General features: G+C 40.7%; 1 protein-coding gene and 1 long non-coding RNA gene across 2 annotated transcripts in view; both read right to left on the bottom strand.

Moving 5' to 3' along the window:
* LOC138983143 (uncharacterized) overlaps positions 1 to 20488 on the bottom strand; it is a 210632-nt gene that overhangs the window by 125459 nt on the left and 64685 nt on the right. The window contains exons 4-5 of the mRNA XM_070356552.1: positions 7342 to 7422; positions 4141 to 4206 (exon numbers count right to left, since the gene is read on the bottom strand). Coding sequence (XP_070212653.1) covers positions 4141 to 4206; positions 7342 to 7422 — 147 coding nt within the window. The remainder of the gene's footprint in view (positions 1 to 4140; positions 4207 to 7341; positions 7423 to 20488) is intronic.
* Positions 12503 to 16526, bottom strand: LOC138982339 (uncharacterized). The gene is made up of 2 exons (XR_011460848.1): positions 13755 to 16526; positions 12503 to 13722 (listed from the first exon to the last, which is right to left on the bottom strand). It is a non-coding gene; the product is annotated as an uncharacterized lncRNA (long non-coding RNA).

Below are 20488 nucleotides of genomic sequence, written 5' to 3'. Positions count from 1 at the left end.
TACAGACTGCGGGAAGTCGTCAACAAGATCGGAGCATGGACAGAGGACTGGGGTCTGGAGATTAACTCCACCAAGACCACCTCAACACTCTTCTCACTCTCCACAGCCAAGGAGAAAGTCAACCTGACACTGAGAGGACAAGAACTGCCCCAGACAGACACCCCTACCTTTCTGCAGACCTGGGAACCCCTGTTTTGCACTTTGAGTATTCTCAAACAAACTTGGTGTATTTTCAAAAAAATGAGCGTACTCCACACAGCGTTTGCACATCCATGATTAAAACATGCCTCATGCGCGTCCGTCACACCGTTAATTAAGTTTACCTATACATTTAAAACAAACGCTTTTTTCAATTTTTACTGACGGACTACAAGCCGCGACTTTAAAAAAAAAAAAATCGCATTGCGGCTTATAAAAAGATGCGGCTAAAACGTTACCTAAACTTGAATAGCATTCACCTAATGGAAGTCGCCGCGGATTTTCATTTCGCTCGATTAGCGATTACCGGTACTTTATTAGCTCTCTACTCAAGACTCGGCGCTTTTCTCTTTCTTTCGCGAATCTTCGTTTGTCAACAAGTCGTCGTGACAAGCGTACAGAGAAACACCGGATGTATCAGGATCTCGTGCGCGCGAGATTTCGTTTTTTTGTGTCTTGCGATAGTTGGAGGAGCGAGAGCCGCCATGTTGTGTTTTCGTCTGCTCGAAATGTGCGCAAAAGTCGTAAATCATCCCAAAAAAGCTTATTCAGGGCGGGACTACAAGTGTGTGTTGGTTACAAATTGTGTGTGTGTGTGTGATATTTTTCTTCAAACTTTATCACTTTTCTCCTTTGTTTCACTTGTTTATTCTCGGAGCCGATTTCGCCCAATACCGTACTTGCGTTTGCCAGGTTGTTTTGATTGATTGACACGATCCGATTATATTTTTTTCGACGGCGGCTAATATAGTGACGTAATCATGTGCCAAAATACTGGATCGGCTTCAGGATGGGCTTGTGAAGAAAAGTAGTCTAGGAATTTTTCTCGTCGTATTTTTTTCCCACTGACCGTACTGAGCGTATTCTCGACAATCATGCGTACAAAATACGGCGAAATCGTATGGGTTCCCAGGTCTGTTTCTGGGTGTCACCTTGGACAGAAGGCTTACGTGGAAGCCACAGATTGAACAGATGGAAAGTAGAGGCATACCGTACTTTCCGGGTCATAAGGCGCGACTTTTTTCCTCGAGTTCGACCCCTGCGTCTTGTATAACGAAGCGCCTAATCCGTGTATGAAATACGAAAAAAATCAAAGAGACCGCTTGAGTACCAGTCAAACAACTTGTGATAATGCATGTTTCAGCTACTAGGTACTGCCCTGCCTTTGATCTGGCCGCACACACAGATTTCCACTCTGTTAAACTCGGTCACTGACCGGTCACTGACCCCGATGCAGGAAGTGTTTCCTCTCTCAGATATGACAGGGGAACCACCTCTCATGGCAAAAACTGGGTCATTGACCCCTGGGAAGAAGGTCGTGTCTTTTAACAAGGCCACCCAGCTATCACAATGCCTTTGGTCACTGACCGGTCACTGACCCCGATGCAGGAAGTGTTTCCTCTCTCAGATATGACAGGGGAACCACCTCTCATGGCAAAAACTGGGTCATTTTGGTGCGCCCTATTGGCCCCCTGCGTCCAATGGGTGACTGGATTACAATTTTTTTTTAAAAAGAAGGGGGTGCGTCTTAGATAACAAAGCGCCTTGTCACCCGGAAAGTACGGTACGCAAACTGGCAGTGTTAAAAAAGCTGGCAGGAACTACATGGGGTGCTGATTCCCGCATCCTGATGCAGGTATACACTGGAGCAGTCAGGCCAACCATGGAGTATGCCTCAACATCCTGGGGAACAGCAGCAAAGACCAACAAGACGAGGTTAGAGAAAGTCCAGAACATGGGGCTGCGCCTGATCCTAGGTGCCATGAAGACAACGCCGATCACAGAAATGCAAAAGACCGCAGACGTAGAGCCCCTAGAACAGAGACGAGACCGCAAGATTCTCATGCAGGGAGAAAAGATGCGACGGCTGCCCTCACACCCCCTGCAAAATCAATTGGAGAAGCCCACCAAGAACCGTCTCAAGCGCCAGAGCCTCAACCACCGGTACAAGGAGCTCAGACTCCAGCACCAGGCCATTCTCGACCCTGCGGAGGTGCCCTGCATCAACCTGAGTACACCACATTGGAGGCTAGACCAGGAGATGGAAGCCAAAGTCAGTCTCAGTGTCCTTGGCATCACCTCAAAGGACCAGCGGCCGACAGTTCTCAAGACCCTGACTCTGGCCATGATTAAAGACGACCTCTACCCTCCCAGCTCATGGACTCATGTCTTCACGGACGGATCGGCAGATGGTGCCGTAAGAAATGGAGGCAGTGGAATCTACATCAGATTCACAGATGGGGAACGCCAGTCCCTCGCGGTACCAGGCGGAAAGTTATGCTCCAGTTTCAGAGCTGAAGTCCTTGCTATCAAAACAGCAGCCGACTTCCTCTCCTCCTGCGACAAACCACCGGGCAGCATCTCCATCTTCACTGACTCCATGTCGACCCTCCAGGCCCTTGAGTCGACCGATCCTGACCCCCTGATTCAAACCCTCAAGGCCTCCCTTAACACACTGACTGTAAGAACAGCCACTACTCTCCAGTGGGTGCCCGCACACGTTGGCCTGGCAAAGGAAGGCAGCCAGCTCACCCAGCCCTCAAATCCTGCAACCTACGATGAGACAAGACCCTTGTTTGCAGCAAATTCAGAGCAGACTGGGTCGCCCAAAATGGTGGCTACCGTGCAGACCAGGACCCTATCAGGAAGCTGGAGAGAAACCAACAGACACTCATTTTCCGTCTGCGCACAGGGCACTGTGGCCTGCGTGCCCATCTCAAGAGAATCGGCATAACAGACACAGCCCTGTGCGAGTGCGGTCAAGCTGACCAAACTCCATCCCACATGCTTCAGGACTGTCCCTCCCACGAAGCAAGGCGCCGAGAGCAGTGGCCAGACGGAACGGACCTTCAGACAAAACTCTGGGGAACAGCATATGAACTCCGCCGCACGGCCAGCTTTGCGGCATCCCTCGGAGAGAGACTCTAAATCGTGCAGTCTGTCGAACGCAGAAGAAGAAGATCATATTTGTCCATATAGCATCGGTGTTTCTTCATATTAAAACTCAGTTTGATAACACATTCTAATTTTGTTTAAACATGTTCCGTAAATTCCCAATTCTGAACGTGATGTAAGAATTCGTGTAAAGCCTGTAATGTGTACATAGTCCTGTGAATTGTTTTTCTGCCTTTTTACATTTAGTCATAAATGTTTTAACAGAGGGGGAATCGAGACGAGGGTCGTGGTGTGTGTGTGTGTGTGTGTGTGTGTGTGTGTGTGTGTGTGTGTGTGTGTGTGTGTGTGTGTGTGTGTGTGTGTGTGTGTGTGTGTAGAGCGATTCAGAGTAAACTACTGGACCGATCTTTATGAAACTTTACATGAGAGTTCCTGGGTATGATATCCCCAGACGTTTTTTTCATTTTTTCGATAAATGTCTTTGATGACGTCATATCCGGCTTTTTGTAAAAGTTGAGGCGGCACTGTCACACCCTCATTTTTCAATCAAATTGATTGAAATTTTTGTAAAGCATCTTCGACGAAGGCCGGACTTTGGTATTGCATTTCAGCTTGGTGGCAAAAAAATTAATTAATGACTTTGGTCATTAAAAATCTGAAAATTGTAATTAAAATGTTTTTTTTCATAAAACGATCCAAAATTACGTTCATCTTATTCTTCATCATTTTCTGATTCCAAAAACATAAATATGTTATATTTGGATTAAAAACAAGCTCTGAAAATTAAAAATATAAAAATTATGATTAAAAATTAAATTTCCGAAATCGATTTAAAAACAATATCAATTTAAAAGGTAGCTTATCTTTGGAGCTTGAGATTAGATCCATTTCTAACACAAGTCAACACTGTGACATACTTCAATGTATGTCTCTGGCTTACACAAACATACACACACACACACACAGAAGCAATTAACTGTAAGCATTTGTTGAAGTTTAAAATACATGTCTTTCCGGGTTATAACATATAGTACTATAGAGACAGACCTCCGGATCAGCAGGAGGGTGCGGTGGTAAAGGCGGTGGTTTTTCATCAAAGTCATCATACACCTCCTGAAAAAGATAAGATCCATATGGCTTACAAAGACAGTCAGCATCTCAAAAATGTTATATACTGTCATCACTGCTTGTAAACTTTCAAATGCTGTTTCCTAAGGTTCAAGTATACGATTAAAAGTTAGTACACCTAAGGCGCCATTTTGGAACGTTTTCTGACTAAATTTGGACCTTAAAAAGTTAAAGGGACATTCTCTGTACTGTAATTTGGAAACACCTGCAATGATTTGCTCAAAACTGCTCTGAAACTATGCCAAATAATTAAATAAATTTGAATCAGCAAGCGGTTTGCTTCGCCCATCTCTCCTGTGTCAGAAGTCCGGACTTCTGTTCGTCATCAGTACTTTATTTAGTTTTCATAGTTACCCATTCATCAAAGCAGATTAAAACCGTTGGATTGAGGAAGTCAAACCTATACTCTAGCAAACGCACTGCACATTCCGTGCCATATGGGGCTAAAACGCTTCCTATTACATAAACTAACACACTTCCCGTTGGAGAATGTGACCGTCTGAAAAGACTACCAAACACAGCATTAGATTTGAAAATAGAACGCTAAAAGACCCAAGTGCCTCGTGTATGTTGTCATCTATTCAAAAAACCGACAATGAACTGACTGAAGCTCTCGGCTCAATTTCAAATCTGTATCTCTAGGAACAGTCAGGGGCGAAAGCTATGACGAAAATTATGACTGGCGCAAAAAGGCGTCACAATGAGAATTACAGTCTGGAATGCCCACTCAAAACAGAGCGACTCAATTTGAGTAACTGAGCGCTCTAACAGCTACCTCAGATGCCTGCTTCTAGCAATGGCTTTCCTGTTGCTAGTGAGAACCCTTGGCTGGAAGTATAGATCCCGGCTTGGCCGCCAATGTTATTGACAGACAGACAAGTGTAGAGTCTGTAACCCCGAATTATTTTGTTATCCATAAAGCTCGTCTAACAGCAAATGCAAGCAAAACCGTTGTAGTAGACTTTACTCAGCACGGAGCATCAAGTGAGAGCCTTTCACAAGCATCAAGTAAGTGACTGCAGCCTCGTATTCTACCGTACTCTACTCAAACTCTTTGACAAGCATCTATGTATTCATTAATACTGCATAGTCTTCTCACTTTCCAGACTTTTCCACATTTTAGCACAACTGGTAGCTTGTCAAGGCAGAATAGCCTACATAATGATTATGTCATCTAACAAACGCGCACTCCTCAAATAACAGCCTCTGGTTGCAAGTATTTTCTCGTAACTCTAGAATCGACAAGACTGCCAGCTGGGACTTTCTACAACCTTCTCCAGTGCTCTTCAACAAATCTCATTTAACCACAACCAATTATTATTGTGGGAACCCTTGCAACATAAAATAACAAAGAAACGAAAGCAGCCAAACAAAATCTACCAAGATCATGAGCCTGTCATTACAGGTTATATGACAGCCAACTTTCAAGCTCACTACGTCACACTTTTGACCTAGAAATTTGACAAAGATTAACCATAATTTGTCTATTTGATCATGTCTGAACAGTGTTACCAAACACTTGGAAGTGTCTGAAGTTTCAAAGCTCTTTCAGGCTCCAAAACATTGAAGCAATTCATAATCTTTTAATCTTTTTACTGAACCCTGCTGGGAATTTGAAATTTGACAAGGATCAACAAGACCTTGATGCTTATGATATGCCTATGATATGAAGGCATTCTAACTTCACTGAATTCCTCCTTTCTGGCTTCTGTGTTTGTCTTCAAAGCTAATGGCTGGCTGGCTTTCTGTTGACTCTACGCCAGTCATGCAGTCCTCACAGTCATGCACTGGTGCAGATTTCAAGTTCCTTTGCGGGTATACCTTCATATTGGCGGTAGTCTTTTGAAGCGTTTCTCTGGGCCCCTGGATTTCTTTTTCCCTGTGACACTCAACTTTGGACTCGATCCGTACAGAAGCTAATGCAGGATCATGCACTCATCAATCCCGAACACATCAAAGCTTGATCATTACCTCAATAGACGAATTTCAGGAATAACTGACGGATTTGTATGGGTTGTGAAAGAGTGAGTACCCTTGCAGGGCTAACACCGAAAGAAAGTGAAAAACCGGAAAGCCCAGGGTCCACGGCAGCAGGGCCGGGTGTCTTGGGGACAATTACATACGCCCCACAGAAACCGAGGCTTTTTTTTTTGTTATCTTGTAGAGGCAAAGAACAGCCTCTCCTGGTACCAAAATGTATGTTAATAAATTATAAAATAATACATATTTTTCCTCCATCAACCATCCAAACTATAAAAAAAATATTAAAACAAGTTTTACTTTAAGAAACCGGATTTTCTGGTTTTAATAGTTTTCAAAAACCATTTCCTGCGAGAACCGAAAAGGTGTTCAAGCCCTGCCCTTGCTTTTACTCAGACAAATATTGACATGTGGTTCCTGTACAGGTGTTCGAGAAAAACCCTCTAGCTAGTGACTTACCTGTAATGTTACGTGGGTTAAGTTTATCCACATGACATTTATATTTCCCACGTGACATTATATTTATAGGCCAGTCACTAGTAAAGGGGTGTGTCTCACACACGTTAACAGTTAGCATGAACCAACCCAGCTTGTTGTGTGGCCATCCGCAAGCAACTATCCACCAACGGCAACACTCTCTATTCAAAGAAACTGACTACATACGTGCGCAGGGTATTGAATATCAGGATCACACTTTCACTAAGAGCAACCCATAATGTTTGGACCGATTTCTCTCCTTTCTCGTTGCTTGTTTACTTGGAGCAGTGTCGTGTTGGCCGGAAGTCGAAATATTTGTCAGAGGTTAAAGCGGCATAACTCTGCCAAACGGTCATGTAGCAGTGACAGAGTTACTTCCAAAAGTCGTCTATTCTGGTGAAGCCAGCATGGTCCAGAACATCCACAAGTGCTTGACTGGCCTTACTATTTAGGGGTGGTAGTTCTCTGTTCAGCAATTAATCCATCAGAGGATATCATGCTGCCTATTCTGAACGCATATCCAAATCTGGAGACTCATAAAAAGCAAAGCACCAAAAACATGCATGCACCAGACAAACAAAAACTCTATTGCGTCACGTCGTAGTAGTCAACACCTCACCCTCATTCTATGGTACTGTTGCAAAGTAAACCAAGCAATATTACCTCAGGTTGATCATCATTTGAAGCACCATTTTTGTTTGCTGGCTCAACATAATCCTCTGGGTCAGTGTTTGAACCATCATCCTGCAAAAGATTAAGTGCTTTTATGTCAACAGGTTTGCAAACTGATAATCAGAATCTTTCTTTCCTTATTTGGTGTTTAACGTCGTTTTCAACCACGAAGGTTACATCGCGACGGGGAAAGGGGGGAGATGGGATAGAGCCACTTGTCAATTGTTTCTTGTTCACAAAAGCACTAATCAAAAATTTGCTCCAGGGGCTTGCAACATAGTACAATGTATTACCTTACTGGGAGAATGCAAGTTTCCAGTACAAAGGACTTAACATTTCTTACATACTGCTTGACTAAAATATTTACAAAAATTGACTATATTCTATACAAGAAACACTTAACAAGGGTAAAAAGAGAAACAGAATCCGTTAGTCGCCTCTTACGACATGCTGGGGAGCATGGTAAATTCTTCCCCCTTACCCGCGGGGGGGGGGGGGGGGGGGGGGGGGGGGGGGTAATCAGAATATCAAATGATTATTAACAATCATTAGAGAATAAAAGTCTCTAATTGTTCTTTCCTTGCTTCTAAATGTTGCAAAATGCAAAACTGGCTACTAATTCATAATAATGTTTTTCTGTCATTTGCAATTGTGAATGTGTAAAGTTTTGGCGATGGCTTTAATGTTTTGTGTAATGTCTTTCCTTGACTTTAAAATGCACATGCCCATCAGACATCTACAGATTGTAAATAATGTTAGCTGCCTATGCATCCACTTAAGGCTAGCTAGTATTTGATCACGTCAAGTCCTGGGTGAGGTGCATGACGTTCAAAGTGGGAGCAACCCAATGGGATTTCTGCCCAAGTCGGTTCGCTCTTCCCAGTGGTGTGAACGACACCTCTGTCCCCGGGTTAATTGATTACCGAATGGGAGACTACCGTTTGGGGCAGCTAGCCCCACTCAGACTACCCGGTGGCACCCCAAAAAATGGCAACAGGTTTTGTTCAAAATTATATTATACCTCTCTGCATAATTCTTTTTATTTTTAGAAGGCCCTTGTTATCACTACAGCGTCTGCCCATGGAGTCCGAGATGTGATAGGATCAAGAAGATGCCACAATGATCCAGGTAACTATACTGTAATTGCAAAAACTCATACTGATCAGAATGCAGAAGGTGATCCACACACATTATTGCTTAAAAAGTTAAACATTACAGTGTTTACACCCAGCACAACAGCTGAATGTTTGTACAAAATATTAACTGCAAGCTGCATGGACCCTCCTCTTCCACCTGCAACACATGTTTTGACCACCTTTTCCAGCTCTAAAGTTGTATAAATGTTAATATGTAAAAGTAACACATGCTATAATTTTCAATATTTTTGCCCCTCCCCTGTAATATACAAATACACACACTCTGTCCGTCTGTCTCTTTAAATGAATATATATATATATATATCGTGTATCCTTTACTGGATCTGCAGGCTGGTACAGAGCATTACCTCCCTTTAGGCTTTTTCAAATTCTTCTTGTTTTAACCTAATTTCTTGGTTAAAACTTAATTGCCTAAATTTCAAAATTCTTTCTTAATAAATTTAGATTCCACACTTTGACCTTAACTCAAAGTGTTTCCTTTCACAGATGTCCTCTTGGGATTGTCAGATGAGGGTAGTCTCCCATGCCAACAGAAGCTACCACTCAGAGAGTGGTTAACGCTTCTTGATTGGATACCATGGGTTGACAACTCTCGCCATAGCTACCATCAGACCACTGATGAGACACATTAGTGTCGAAACAGGTGTCTGGTCACGGTAGTAAAACAATGGTCCTCCTCTGGACTAGATTTCTCTGTTGATACTCTCTCCCCTCGGGGTAGTAGATTCTCTGTGAAATCTCGGTCCCGTCCGAGGAGGGTCTGATTTTCCCAATAGGGCTGTCCGTGAAGGGACACATATTTTTTTTTTTTCTCTCTCTTTTGCTCTGCCAAGAGATTTTAACAAATCATAGTAGAAAGTCTCTGCCGACTTTCAATTGTTTCTTTCACAACTTCTGATATTTTATTTTAAAACTTCTTCTATTGGTGTGTTGTTACTATAGACGCTTGGTCTGTGTACCTTTGAAGAAGGCCTGCGGGCCAAAAATTTGGATTTTTAAAAAAATGCGACATTCTGGCTTGGTTTTGGACTTTTTATTGTGATGTTTAAATAAGCTTTTTAAGCTTTAAAAAGTTTTCCAGCTTTCATTGTGTGGAGTGGTGCAGAGGAAAAAGAGTTTCTTGAATTCTGTATATATTTTTTTTGTATATGCGGAGACACACACACAGTAAAGGATGATCTCCCTTGCTCACGACGTAATTTCTATGCATTCTCGCTCTTGATGTAATTCTATATTTAACTTTTCTTTAAAAGTACAAGCGATCGAGTGCACATTTATGCATTTTTAGCAGCGCTCTCATTATAAATTTCTATATATTGTATTATATATATGACTAAGTGCCAAAAGGTGCGCACGAAAAGCGGACAAAGGGGCTAAAAAATAAAAGTTGACAAACACGACTGATATTGTGATTTTTGTTAAGACAACAGATGCTGGAACCCAATTACGAAAAGAAAAGATAAATTTACCCAAATGATTTTACAAATAACGATAATTTTGTTCGTTATATCATTCAAAACGGCACTGAGTCATAGCATTAAGGTTATCTCGCACGTTTTTAAAGCTAGGGCTTTGAAACTTGGCACACATCCAAAGTATAATGACCTCCAGGTATGGTGCACATCACATTAAACAACATTGAATTTCAAGGTCACAGCGAGGTTAAATTTCCTTTGCAAACTGGAAAATTGTCGTTGTCACGTCTTACATGTTTTAATACTAGATCAGTTAGACTTTACATACTTCACATACTTTCAGCATTTTGATAAAACCTCATTAAAAGTGACCTGCTGGTTAATCTTTGTCAAAGTTCAAGGTCACAGCGGGGTCACATCTGGTCCAAATGTGGAATATTTTCAATTTATTCAGCGCGTTTATAGCACGAGCTTTGAAAATACACACAGTTCTAGTGTATAATGTTCACACACGATTAAAGTCTGGTTGAAAAAGTCAAGGTCACAGCAGGGTCGCGTTGAGGTCAAACATATACATTTTTCAATGAGGTTTTCTCATATGTTTTTGAATCTAGGGCCTTGAAACTTGGCACACTACGCAAGTTAAATTAAACCTCATCAAATTCCAAGGTCACAGTAAGGTTAAAGATCCTTTAAGGATATTTTCTAAAAAAGGTGACCGCCTGGTTAATGTTTGTCAAATTTCAAGGTCACAGCAGTGCCATCTGGCTTAAACTTTGAAAAATTATCAATTTCTTCAACTAGTTTTATAGTGTTTGAAGTCATTCACACATGATGAAAGTCTGGTTGATAAAATCAAACGTCAAGGTCGCAGCGGGGTCGCATTGAAGTCAGACACATACAATTGTCATTTTCACGTCGCCTTTTAAGCAACACCTTTGAAACTTCACACATTCCAAAGTTTTGATGTTGTTTGGTTATAATCAAAGTGTGGTCAATTTCCATGATTGAGAGCATTCAGAGGGGTCAAGTTGAGGTCACACAAAAAGTGATAATCTTTATAAGACTCACGTTTGCTGCTACTGCTCACTTGACATTGGTGAAAGTGCTTATTTTATAATTGTTGATCTTGATGTTTTGACCAATTAATATTACCAGGATCAACCATACCAGATTTCAAAGTCCAGAAGTTGTCAAACCTCAAACCTGTTGGAAGTTTCAAAGATTTAAGCATCAACAAATTTCTATTTGATTTGACCTTAGATAACAGATTTGACCTTAAATCTTAAAACAGATCAACCAGACTTTGGTTTTATATAAATTGAAGTTCAATACAATTTCCTTTTTTTTTTTACCCACACGAGACCCTGCTATGACCTTCACATTTCTCAAGGATCAACCTTGAATTCTCCATGTTGAACAATCATTAAGCAAAAGCGTTGTTTGAAGTTTGAAGGTTCTAGCTTCAAAAATCTCTGAAAAAATATGTTTCATCCGTTTTCTGAACCACATGTGACCCAGCCGTGACCTTGAAATCTGACAAGGGTCAACAAGACTTTTACCATGCATGGGGGCGATTAAACCCCAAATGTGTGTGAAGTTTCAAGGTTTCAACTTAAAAATCGTCTGAGAAAAATATACATTTTCCTTTTTGGACAATGTGTTGCACGCAAGACAACACGACAAACGCTCGTGTTATCATTCTTTTACTTTAAGGTCGACTTGCGTGCCCGCTCTTTCGCTAATCTCAATTAAAATTCATCTTGGAAGTTCGGTTTTATTACGCTTTTAATTAAGAAGATTAAACTAAGACAACAAATAGTTAGTTTTACCCATTAAACTCGATAAGGTAGTGACATTTTATGTTGAACGCAAGATGGTGTCGCACGCAAGATCTGAAAAGATGTTGACGACATAATTTCAACACTTGATAGCGCATTCGTGGTTCATGATTTCTTCACAAATTTTGAACACAGAATGTGTCACGTGGTTCCGTAGATGAAGTAGATCTTTGTACATGTAAATTTTGTTTTTAAAAGAAAATAACCGTTAATTACCGAACATTTTGTCGCACGCAAGATATGACGAAATTTTCAAATCGTTTTCAAAAATGCTGTTCAAAAGTTCTGCAGTCTTTGCTGGATTACTTGAAAGACAGCAGTTTGATACACCGTTATCGCTTGACGTGTCGACATCAATTCCAGAGTTTTTGAAAAAGAAATTTAGTAAATATCTGCGATTGAAAAATGTATGCCGTGATGACGACACATCTTGCGTGCGACACCTTAAAATTCGGTTATCGAAAAAAAAAAATTCTCTCGAGATTTAGATTTGACGTTTGGTCTCGTCTGTAAAGCGATGTTTCAGGCATTCAATCAAACTAAATGCAATTCATTTGTGCTTCTTGTTATTTTTCTGTGGCATATTCAAAACACGAGGTATCACGATGTCCGTTTTCAGATGGCCGGTTTTGGCGTTATTTTTGACTTTAACTCTTACCAGTTCGCTCCCTTGCCCATCGTAAGCAAGCTTACGATGCCCCCCCTGTAGTTTTCCACTGACCAATTATCTAATTATATATTTTATTATTATTTTTTTTTTACATTGGATGGGTCGGACAGTGGATAAACTCATATTTAAGACACACTTTATGACTGAAACAAGCTGGGTTTTTGTTATAAGTTAGTTATAGAAATGCATTATTAGGCAACAAAAAAAAAGTCTGTTAACGGTAACATAGGCAAAAAAAATAGGGTCGGTAGGTCGGGACTTTTTTTCCAAAACATATTTTTAAGTTATTTTGCCAAAAAACAAAGCCTTTTTTTTCAAATTTTTATTTTTTTTCTTCAAATTTTTTTTTCAATTTTTTTTCTTCAAATTTTTTCTTTTTTTATTATTTTATTTTTATTAAATGCCAAACAAAAGTCTAGGGTCGCGCGAAAAAATAGGGTCAGTCAGGATACCGTAAACAGAATATTTTTTTTTGGGGGGGGGCCTTAGGCATGAAACGTCCAACTTTGAAATTTGGGTGGGGGCGGTATTCAGGTGACAATAACTTTTTTGTTTATCAGCAAAACTCTATAAAACTTTGCTATGTTATGTAAAATGAATGCCCAAACAGACTAGTTAGCAGCATATCTAAAATAAACTGAACACAAAAAAAATTTCTTCTTTGTGTTTGTCACGTGTTCCAAAAAATGGGCGTACAAATTTCAACAAAAATCATGTTGTCACCCCCATAAAAATGTTTACCTTTAAAGATAGCACAATTCTCTTTGCAAATATGAAAAGCTTATTCATTTTCCTTTCATTTGATATATAACTTTCTATATTTCATTTAGAATATGACCCCAGATAGCCACTCGGCAAGTAGGCACCAACAGCACTGTAAAATATGCCCTAAAACCCCAGAACTGGTAAGAGTTAAACAAAGATAACTTCAAAACCGTTCAAGTCAGACACACGAAATTATGTCCACTATCTCTTCGCACATTCATCCACACACACACCAATTTTCAGCAGACACACGTTTTTAGAAACATTTTTATTGTAAAACAAAGTCGTCTTCTGTTCTGTGAGCACCTTTTGGCACTTAGTCATATATAAAAACTTTTGAGGAGATTGTTTTTAAATATTTGCCTATATATATATATATATATAGATAGATATATATATATATATATAAAAGTATATAAATTTATAATGAGAGCACTGCTAAAAATGCTAAAATATGCACTCAATTGCTTGTACCTTCGATTGAGAACTCACCGAAGTGCATTTAAGGGCATTCTCAAAAGGTGCTGAACCTAAAAAGGTCCTTTTTTTTTTCAACCTAGACTGCTACTGATTTCGAGCTGAGAAGCTCTCATCAGGCAGTCTCTTGGTGTAAATCGGAGAACTCGGTGAGTCCTCAATCCTTCCGAGATTGTTAACTTTGATGACCTTGCTCACGATCCCCTTTCGGAGCCGAAAGTACAAGCGATCGAGTGCATGTTTTGGCATTTTTAGCAGCGCTCTCATTATAAATTTCTATTTCGTTGCTTCAACAACTAAGAGCAGCTGCTGATACTTCAAAATTCTTTTTCTTACTCTTCACAGACGGTTACAGGGGAATCAAATGAAGATTCTCTTCTATGCAGAGAGCCTACCGCAGAAATGTGGTTTTCTCTTTTGCATAAAAGTTTGAGAATTCTTCTCCGTTTTATGCCAATAGACTGCCTGATGAGAGCTTCTCAGTTTGAAACCGGTAGCAGTTTTGGCTGAACAAAAACAGACCTTTTCGGGTTCAGCACTCTATGAGAATGCCCTTAATAATTTGAAGTTTTTAATACTTTTGTGGCAGAAAGAACATTTGTCTTCAGTACATATCTGCAGAGCACTTTTCTAGTCCCATGCACTTTTGATTTTTTGTGATTTTTTTAAATAACCAGGTGTCGACCGATTTTGTGAAAATGGGCACATAAAGATAACGGCTAATATTTGACGGTACGAATGTAGTAGCTACTTGCTAGATAATTGTCGGGGGAAGTGAATCACTGAATGTTATACCTATTACAACATAACAAGAAATTACATTTCAAAGCACTTTGGTATGTTTTATACCGTCTTTTTTAATTTATTTTACTTAGCACAATTACATTTTTCCTCATATAAAGAAGTAAAAACATGCCTCAGAGATATTCGGGATTCCTTACAATTTGATATGTTGTAGCTCACTTATTTCTTGAGCATTATGTGACCTTGACCTTCACACAAGGTCACAGGTGAGTTCCGAGACTTTGTAACCACTTCAGTATTTTGCAAAAACACAAACAGAAAAGGATAAATCCTATAATACTAAAAGGGTTGCACATTCTGTTAAAATCCGGAAAATTGAAGATATGCATTCTTTGACTGGAATGCACACAGCTGTTCATTTCCCCCTAAACTCTCCCCTTTAGTTCCACACACTGCCTGCTTCACCCCTCCCTGCCCTGACCCAGTTTCTGGCATTCCAGACTGGCCTGCACTATCTGGCCCCCATGGGAAAACAAGAGCCCTCTTTATCTTTACTGGAGGCTGGCAGGGAGATGCCACTAATTAACAGTTTATCTCTGGCTCTGGTTTGTGCACCATACTTCTCTCCGAGTTGAAACTTTGTAAGTTTGAATGAGAAACGTGTGTTATATCTGCAACACTTGGTTTTGTCGGGTTCCGTCCCGTTAGTGAGTGTCTTAAAAGACTGCTGACTGTAGCGTGTTTATACACCTTGTGGTTCACTAATGCACTAGTTTATTATTGTATACGTGTGATTTTCGATGGTTTGGACAGGCTTGTGTTTGGTTAGTAACGGTATAATTATGTGATGTGTTAAAGCATGGGAGTTGCCTGCAAGGATTCTAAACAATAATTATTTATCATACAATGGAATTGATTCATTCTTTACAAGAACATTGTGATCGTGTGAACTCGTGTAGAATCTGTGGTGAAAGAGTGAAAAGACAGAGAAAAGACAAGTTTGTGAGCAAGTGTGAAAAACATGCAGCTGATTTGCACATGCACCATTCACTGGATATTTCAAGTGATGAAGATCATGGGAAACACCCCACAGGTATATGTGCATCAAATGTTACAAGAGACTATTGGAGATGTAAACAAGTTTCAAGTGCTACCTCAACCTGTAATACTTCTACCAAAAAGGCTTCTTGTGATGTCAACAAAATGAAACAACTTTGGACAGCTTAATTTCTATCCCGATAAACCGTTGAATGAAAGTTATCATGAAAGAACATATGCTGATTGTTTCACCTCTACTCCAGGGTGTGCTGCGACAGAAGAAGGTGTAACAGTACTTTACCTTGACTCAATGACATGTTTACGCCTGATAAAGAGAGAGAGAGAGAGAGAGAGAGAGAGAGAGAGAGAGAGAGAGAGAGAGAGAGAGTGTGTGTGTGTGTGTGTGTGTGTGTGTGTGTGTGTGTGTGTGTGTGTGTGTGTGTGTGTGTGTGTGTGTGTGTTTTTGACATGATTGTTTATGTGGAAAAACTGCGTTGATTTGACTACAATGAAATTGTGTGATGCAGTGAGCCTCAGTAAGTTAACTAACGTATACAAAATGATGAAGTCTTGACCGACTTATAAAGACACAGAATCATTCTCTGTGTGTGCGGAATCCTTGGAGTAACAATAGTGGATACCTACTTTACAAAAGAGGCAGTTACTCGTGTCAGGTAAGACGGAACCCCTTTTCACCCAAACCTAGTGTAGTGCATGTATGTGTTTGTCATATATACCCAACTAGAGGAATACCCGGCTTCGCCGGGGTGAATCGCGAGACAGAGACAGACAGCGTGGCGGTTCATCACAATCACCTCTGCAGGCGAAGTCCTGTCAAACGGGATTGAGAATTTTAGAGCTTATTTCTTAGCCCTATATTATCTGTTGTGGCTTCTCAAATGCCAGAACATACAGACAGTCAAAAGCCGCTAGACCCCATCACAAACAGAACTCTACAATCCACAGGTTTTTGCCCACACACACACACACAAACACACACACAGAGAAGCCGTATATATATATATGTATATCTATATCTATAAATATATAGAGATAGGTGAGAGTGTATTTTTCGCGTGGCTATAAATTGATTCGAACTTTTCACTTTGACAGTAAGAACAACTTACGGGTGCAAGGGAAGCGTTCTGGACAGCGCAGTGACATTCTAAAAATAGTTACTCAGAAACGGGAATTTGGGGTGAACGGCGCGAGACAGAGACAGACAGCGTGGCGGTTCACCACAATCACCTTTGAAGGCGAAGTCCTGTCAAACGGGATTGAGAATTTTAGAGCTTATTTCTTAGCCCTATATTATCTGCTGTGGCTTCTCACATGCCAGAACATACAGACAGACAAAAGCCGCTAGATCACATCACAAACAGAACTCTACAATACACAGGTTTTTGCCCACACACACACACAAACACACACACACACAGAGAAGCCGTATATATATATGCATATCTGTATCTATAAATATATAGAGATAGGTGAGAGTGTATTTTTCGCGTGGCTATAAATTGATTGGACCTTTTCACTTTGACAGTAAGAACAACTTACGGGTGCAAGGGACGCGTTGTGGACAGCGCAGTGGACAGCGCAGTGACATTCTAAAAATAGTAATAGTAACTTACAACTGAACGGGAAAGCCACACGAAGGAAGGGAGATAAACGCCAAACACTGGAGAAGATAAGGAAGAGTTACTTATAATGGTGAAATGAACACAAAAACCAAAATCAGTTCAGCGCTGCGCGCTGAGAGCACGTGTTGAAATATCTCATCGATGATATTGTGTCCGGGGTGTAGCTGAATACGGTGTCCAAATTTGAAAAAGATCCACCGAGAACTTTGGCGTTGTGATGTGGTGTAGCGGCTATGGTGTGTCGGTATGGGGGCCCGGGTAGCTGAGGTGGAACCAAAATAGCTGAGGTGGAACCAAAATCGGTTCAGCGCTGCGCGCTGAGAGCACGTGTTGAAATATCTCATCGATGAGGTTGTGTCCGGGGTCTCTCTGAATAAGCCCACCAAATTTGAAGCAGATCCATCGAGAACTTTGGCCGTGCATGGCGAATACACAAATACACAGATACACAGACACACAGACACACACACAGACAGACACAAGTCGTATATATATATAGATGTGGAAGACAGAAAAAGTAACTTTGTGTTTTTACAGTCTATTGTAAAACACATGAAAACCTCTCGCACGCACAAACATTTGAAACATGGTCGCCTTTTCAGTTATTTTCAACTTCATGCATGGCACGCATGTCTGAATGTATGTACGTTGTGTTTGGTGTCTTTGGAAAGGTTATGTATAGTCCTTTCTTTTTTGGTTGTAGTGATAAATGTACGTTGCTTCAAAATGAGACAATTGTAGACGAAGCCGAGCATGTCTCTTTTATTCTTTTGGCGGCGAGCTATCGCCCTCGCCGGGGTTTGTTTACGTTGCAGCGCCGAGCGCTGGCAGTAGTATTGCGCGGGGCGAGGCTACTTTTCGTTGCTCGCGCCCTGTAGCGTTGGCAGCAGGGACCTTATCAGGGGAAGTACAGGGAGCAGCCGTGACAGAGGGTCATGGCCTATTTAGCTGCCAACTTAATCGTAAGCCGTGTGCAGAAAAAAATGTACTGTACAAAGAAGTGTGCAATGTTTTATAGAGTTTTTTATGTGAATTTGTGAGCGCTATTGGAGTTTTTCATTTAAAGAAGTAAAAACAATGCCTCAGAGATATTCCAAATGCCTTAAAATGTGATATGTTATAGCCCACTTATTTCTAGAGCTATGGTGAAAATGTGAACATCAAGTCCCATGCCAAAAAATGAAACTGCAGGCAATTTCCCAACCCTACCCCCTAGATTTCGCGGTCGTTATTTTGCATTCCCCACATTCATAGACATCAATACATTTCAGAGATGAAAGCCAGCATAACTTTCATATTTTGCATACTTATAGCCTACGGTGTCAAAGAAAATGTTTACCAACATTCGATGACCTTGACCTTCACACAAGGTCACAGGCGAGTTCCGAAACTGTGTAACCAGTTCGGTATTTTGCAAAAACACAAACAGAAAACGAATAAAAAATCTCTACTTAAAGGGTTGTAAATTCTGTTTAAAATATAGAAAGTAGATGAAATGCATTTGTTTAATGGAATGCAGCGAGAAATGAACAGTACGCAGAAGTGTACGCAGAAGTTTGCAATGTTTTATTCACATTGTGTGTACATCCTGAACTCAGGTGAAAAATGAGTTACTTCCCTTCGGGTCTCATTCTATCCCTGACAGGATGCCTTGGTTTTCCTTCTCTGTATTGTGTAAAAAAATTCCATCTCACACGGCATAAATAAATCCCTGCGCCTTGAATATGTGCGCGATATAAATTGCATAAAAAAAATTAAAAAAAATAAATCCCTGCGCTTAGAACTGTACCCACGGAATACGCGCGATATAAGCCTCATATTGATTGATTGATTGATTGGAGAGGAAATCGATTTTTTTACATATTTAGATCTTTTCGTAATGTGTTATGGATATAAGCAGATTCGCGATCGTCGATAATGATTTTTCATGGTGTTGTGTAATTTTTAAATTACAAAGGAATTAATATGTAAGACAGTTTTGAGCGAGCTATCTTTCGCGGATGTATACTGTGCAAACAACTCTAAAGTGTCACGTGATAATCAAATTTTGCTTCGGCGCGCGCCGGTGCAAACGATTTTTTCTGTAACCAGTTGAGAGTGATGCAACCATATATCATGGTCTCCTTCCGACAGCAGTCTCAAAATTTCGACTTGTTTTGACCTTTATCATAACTGTGAAGAACAGAACGGAGATCACTGTCGAAGTCGGCCAATCTGCAATCATTTTCATCTCGCGAACACTGATCTCAAATTTAGATCAGTGCTCGCGAAAAACATATGGGAGATAACTCTGTATTCTTGTTTTGATAGATTCGCGCAATAATTCAGCATGCTGTCAGAGAGAAACTGGCGATAGCCGTGGAGCGATGATTATCAGAATGATTGTGTGTAGCGCTATGGCTATTTTTCATTTTAAAAAAGTAAAACTTAATGCCTCGGAGATATTGAAAATGCCTTGAAATATTATATGTTGTAGCCCACACATTTCTCGAGCTATGCTGAAAATATGAACAAGTCCCATGCACAAAAAAATGAAATTGCAGGCAGTTTGTCAGCCCAGTACCCCCTAAATTTCGCCCTCGTCATTTTGCATTCCCCACATTCATGGTCGATAACAAACTTAAGCTGAATGATGATAAGACTGAAGTCTTACTGTGCAAAAAGAAGAACACTACATTTCCCTCTCCACAACCTGTTTCTGTTCAAATAGGCAACACCGACATTCTTTTCTCACCATCAGCTAGAAACCTTGGATTCACTCTTTCAATTCTGACATGACCCTTAACAAACATATATCTTTAGTCTGTAGAGCAGCTTATTTTGAGCTTCGTAAGATCAGCACCATTCGCCACACACTCTCCTCTCAAACAACTAACACTCTTGTCTGTGCCTTTGTTCTTTCTAAACTTGACTACTGCAACTCTCTTCTCTCTGGCTGTCCTGTGTACCTCCTGCATAAACTACAAAAAGTCCAAAACTCGGCAGCACGCCTCATTCTCAAAGCATGAAAACGAGATCACGCAACATCACTTCTTCACACACTGCACCCAGGTTACCTATTCAAGCCCGCACTGACTACAAACTGTCCATCCTCTGCTTTAACTTCTTTTCTGGCTCCGTCTCCTGCTTACTTCTCTGAACTCCTCACCGTCTATTCTCCAGCAAGACAACTCCGTGCCTCTTCTGACTGTCGCATCCTTACCATTCCACACACCAAAACCAAAACATATGGACAACGCACTTTTACTTTCTGCGCACCCACACAATGGAATTCTCTCCCCTTTCACATCCGCCACTCTCAGTCACCCCAAGCATTCAAACGAGCACTTAAAACGCACCTCTTCAAGAAATACAACCCCTGATTTTGTTTTCTCAGTCCATCAGTAGG

Source organism: Littorina saxatilis, linkage group LG12 (genome assembly GCF_037325665.1).
Source record: "Littorina saxatilis isolate snail1 linkage group LG12, US_GU_Lsax_2.0, whole genome shotgun sequence".
Lineage (NCBI taxonomy): Eukaryota > Metazoa > Mollusca > Gastropoda > Littorinimorpha > Littorinidae > Littorina > Littorina saxatilis.
This window is presented reverse-complemented; position numbering and strand designations above follow the sequence as displayed.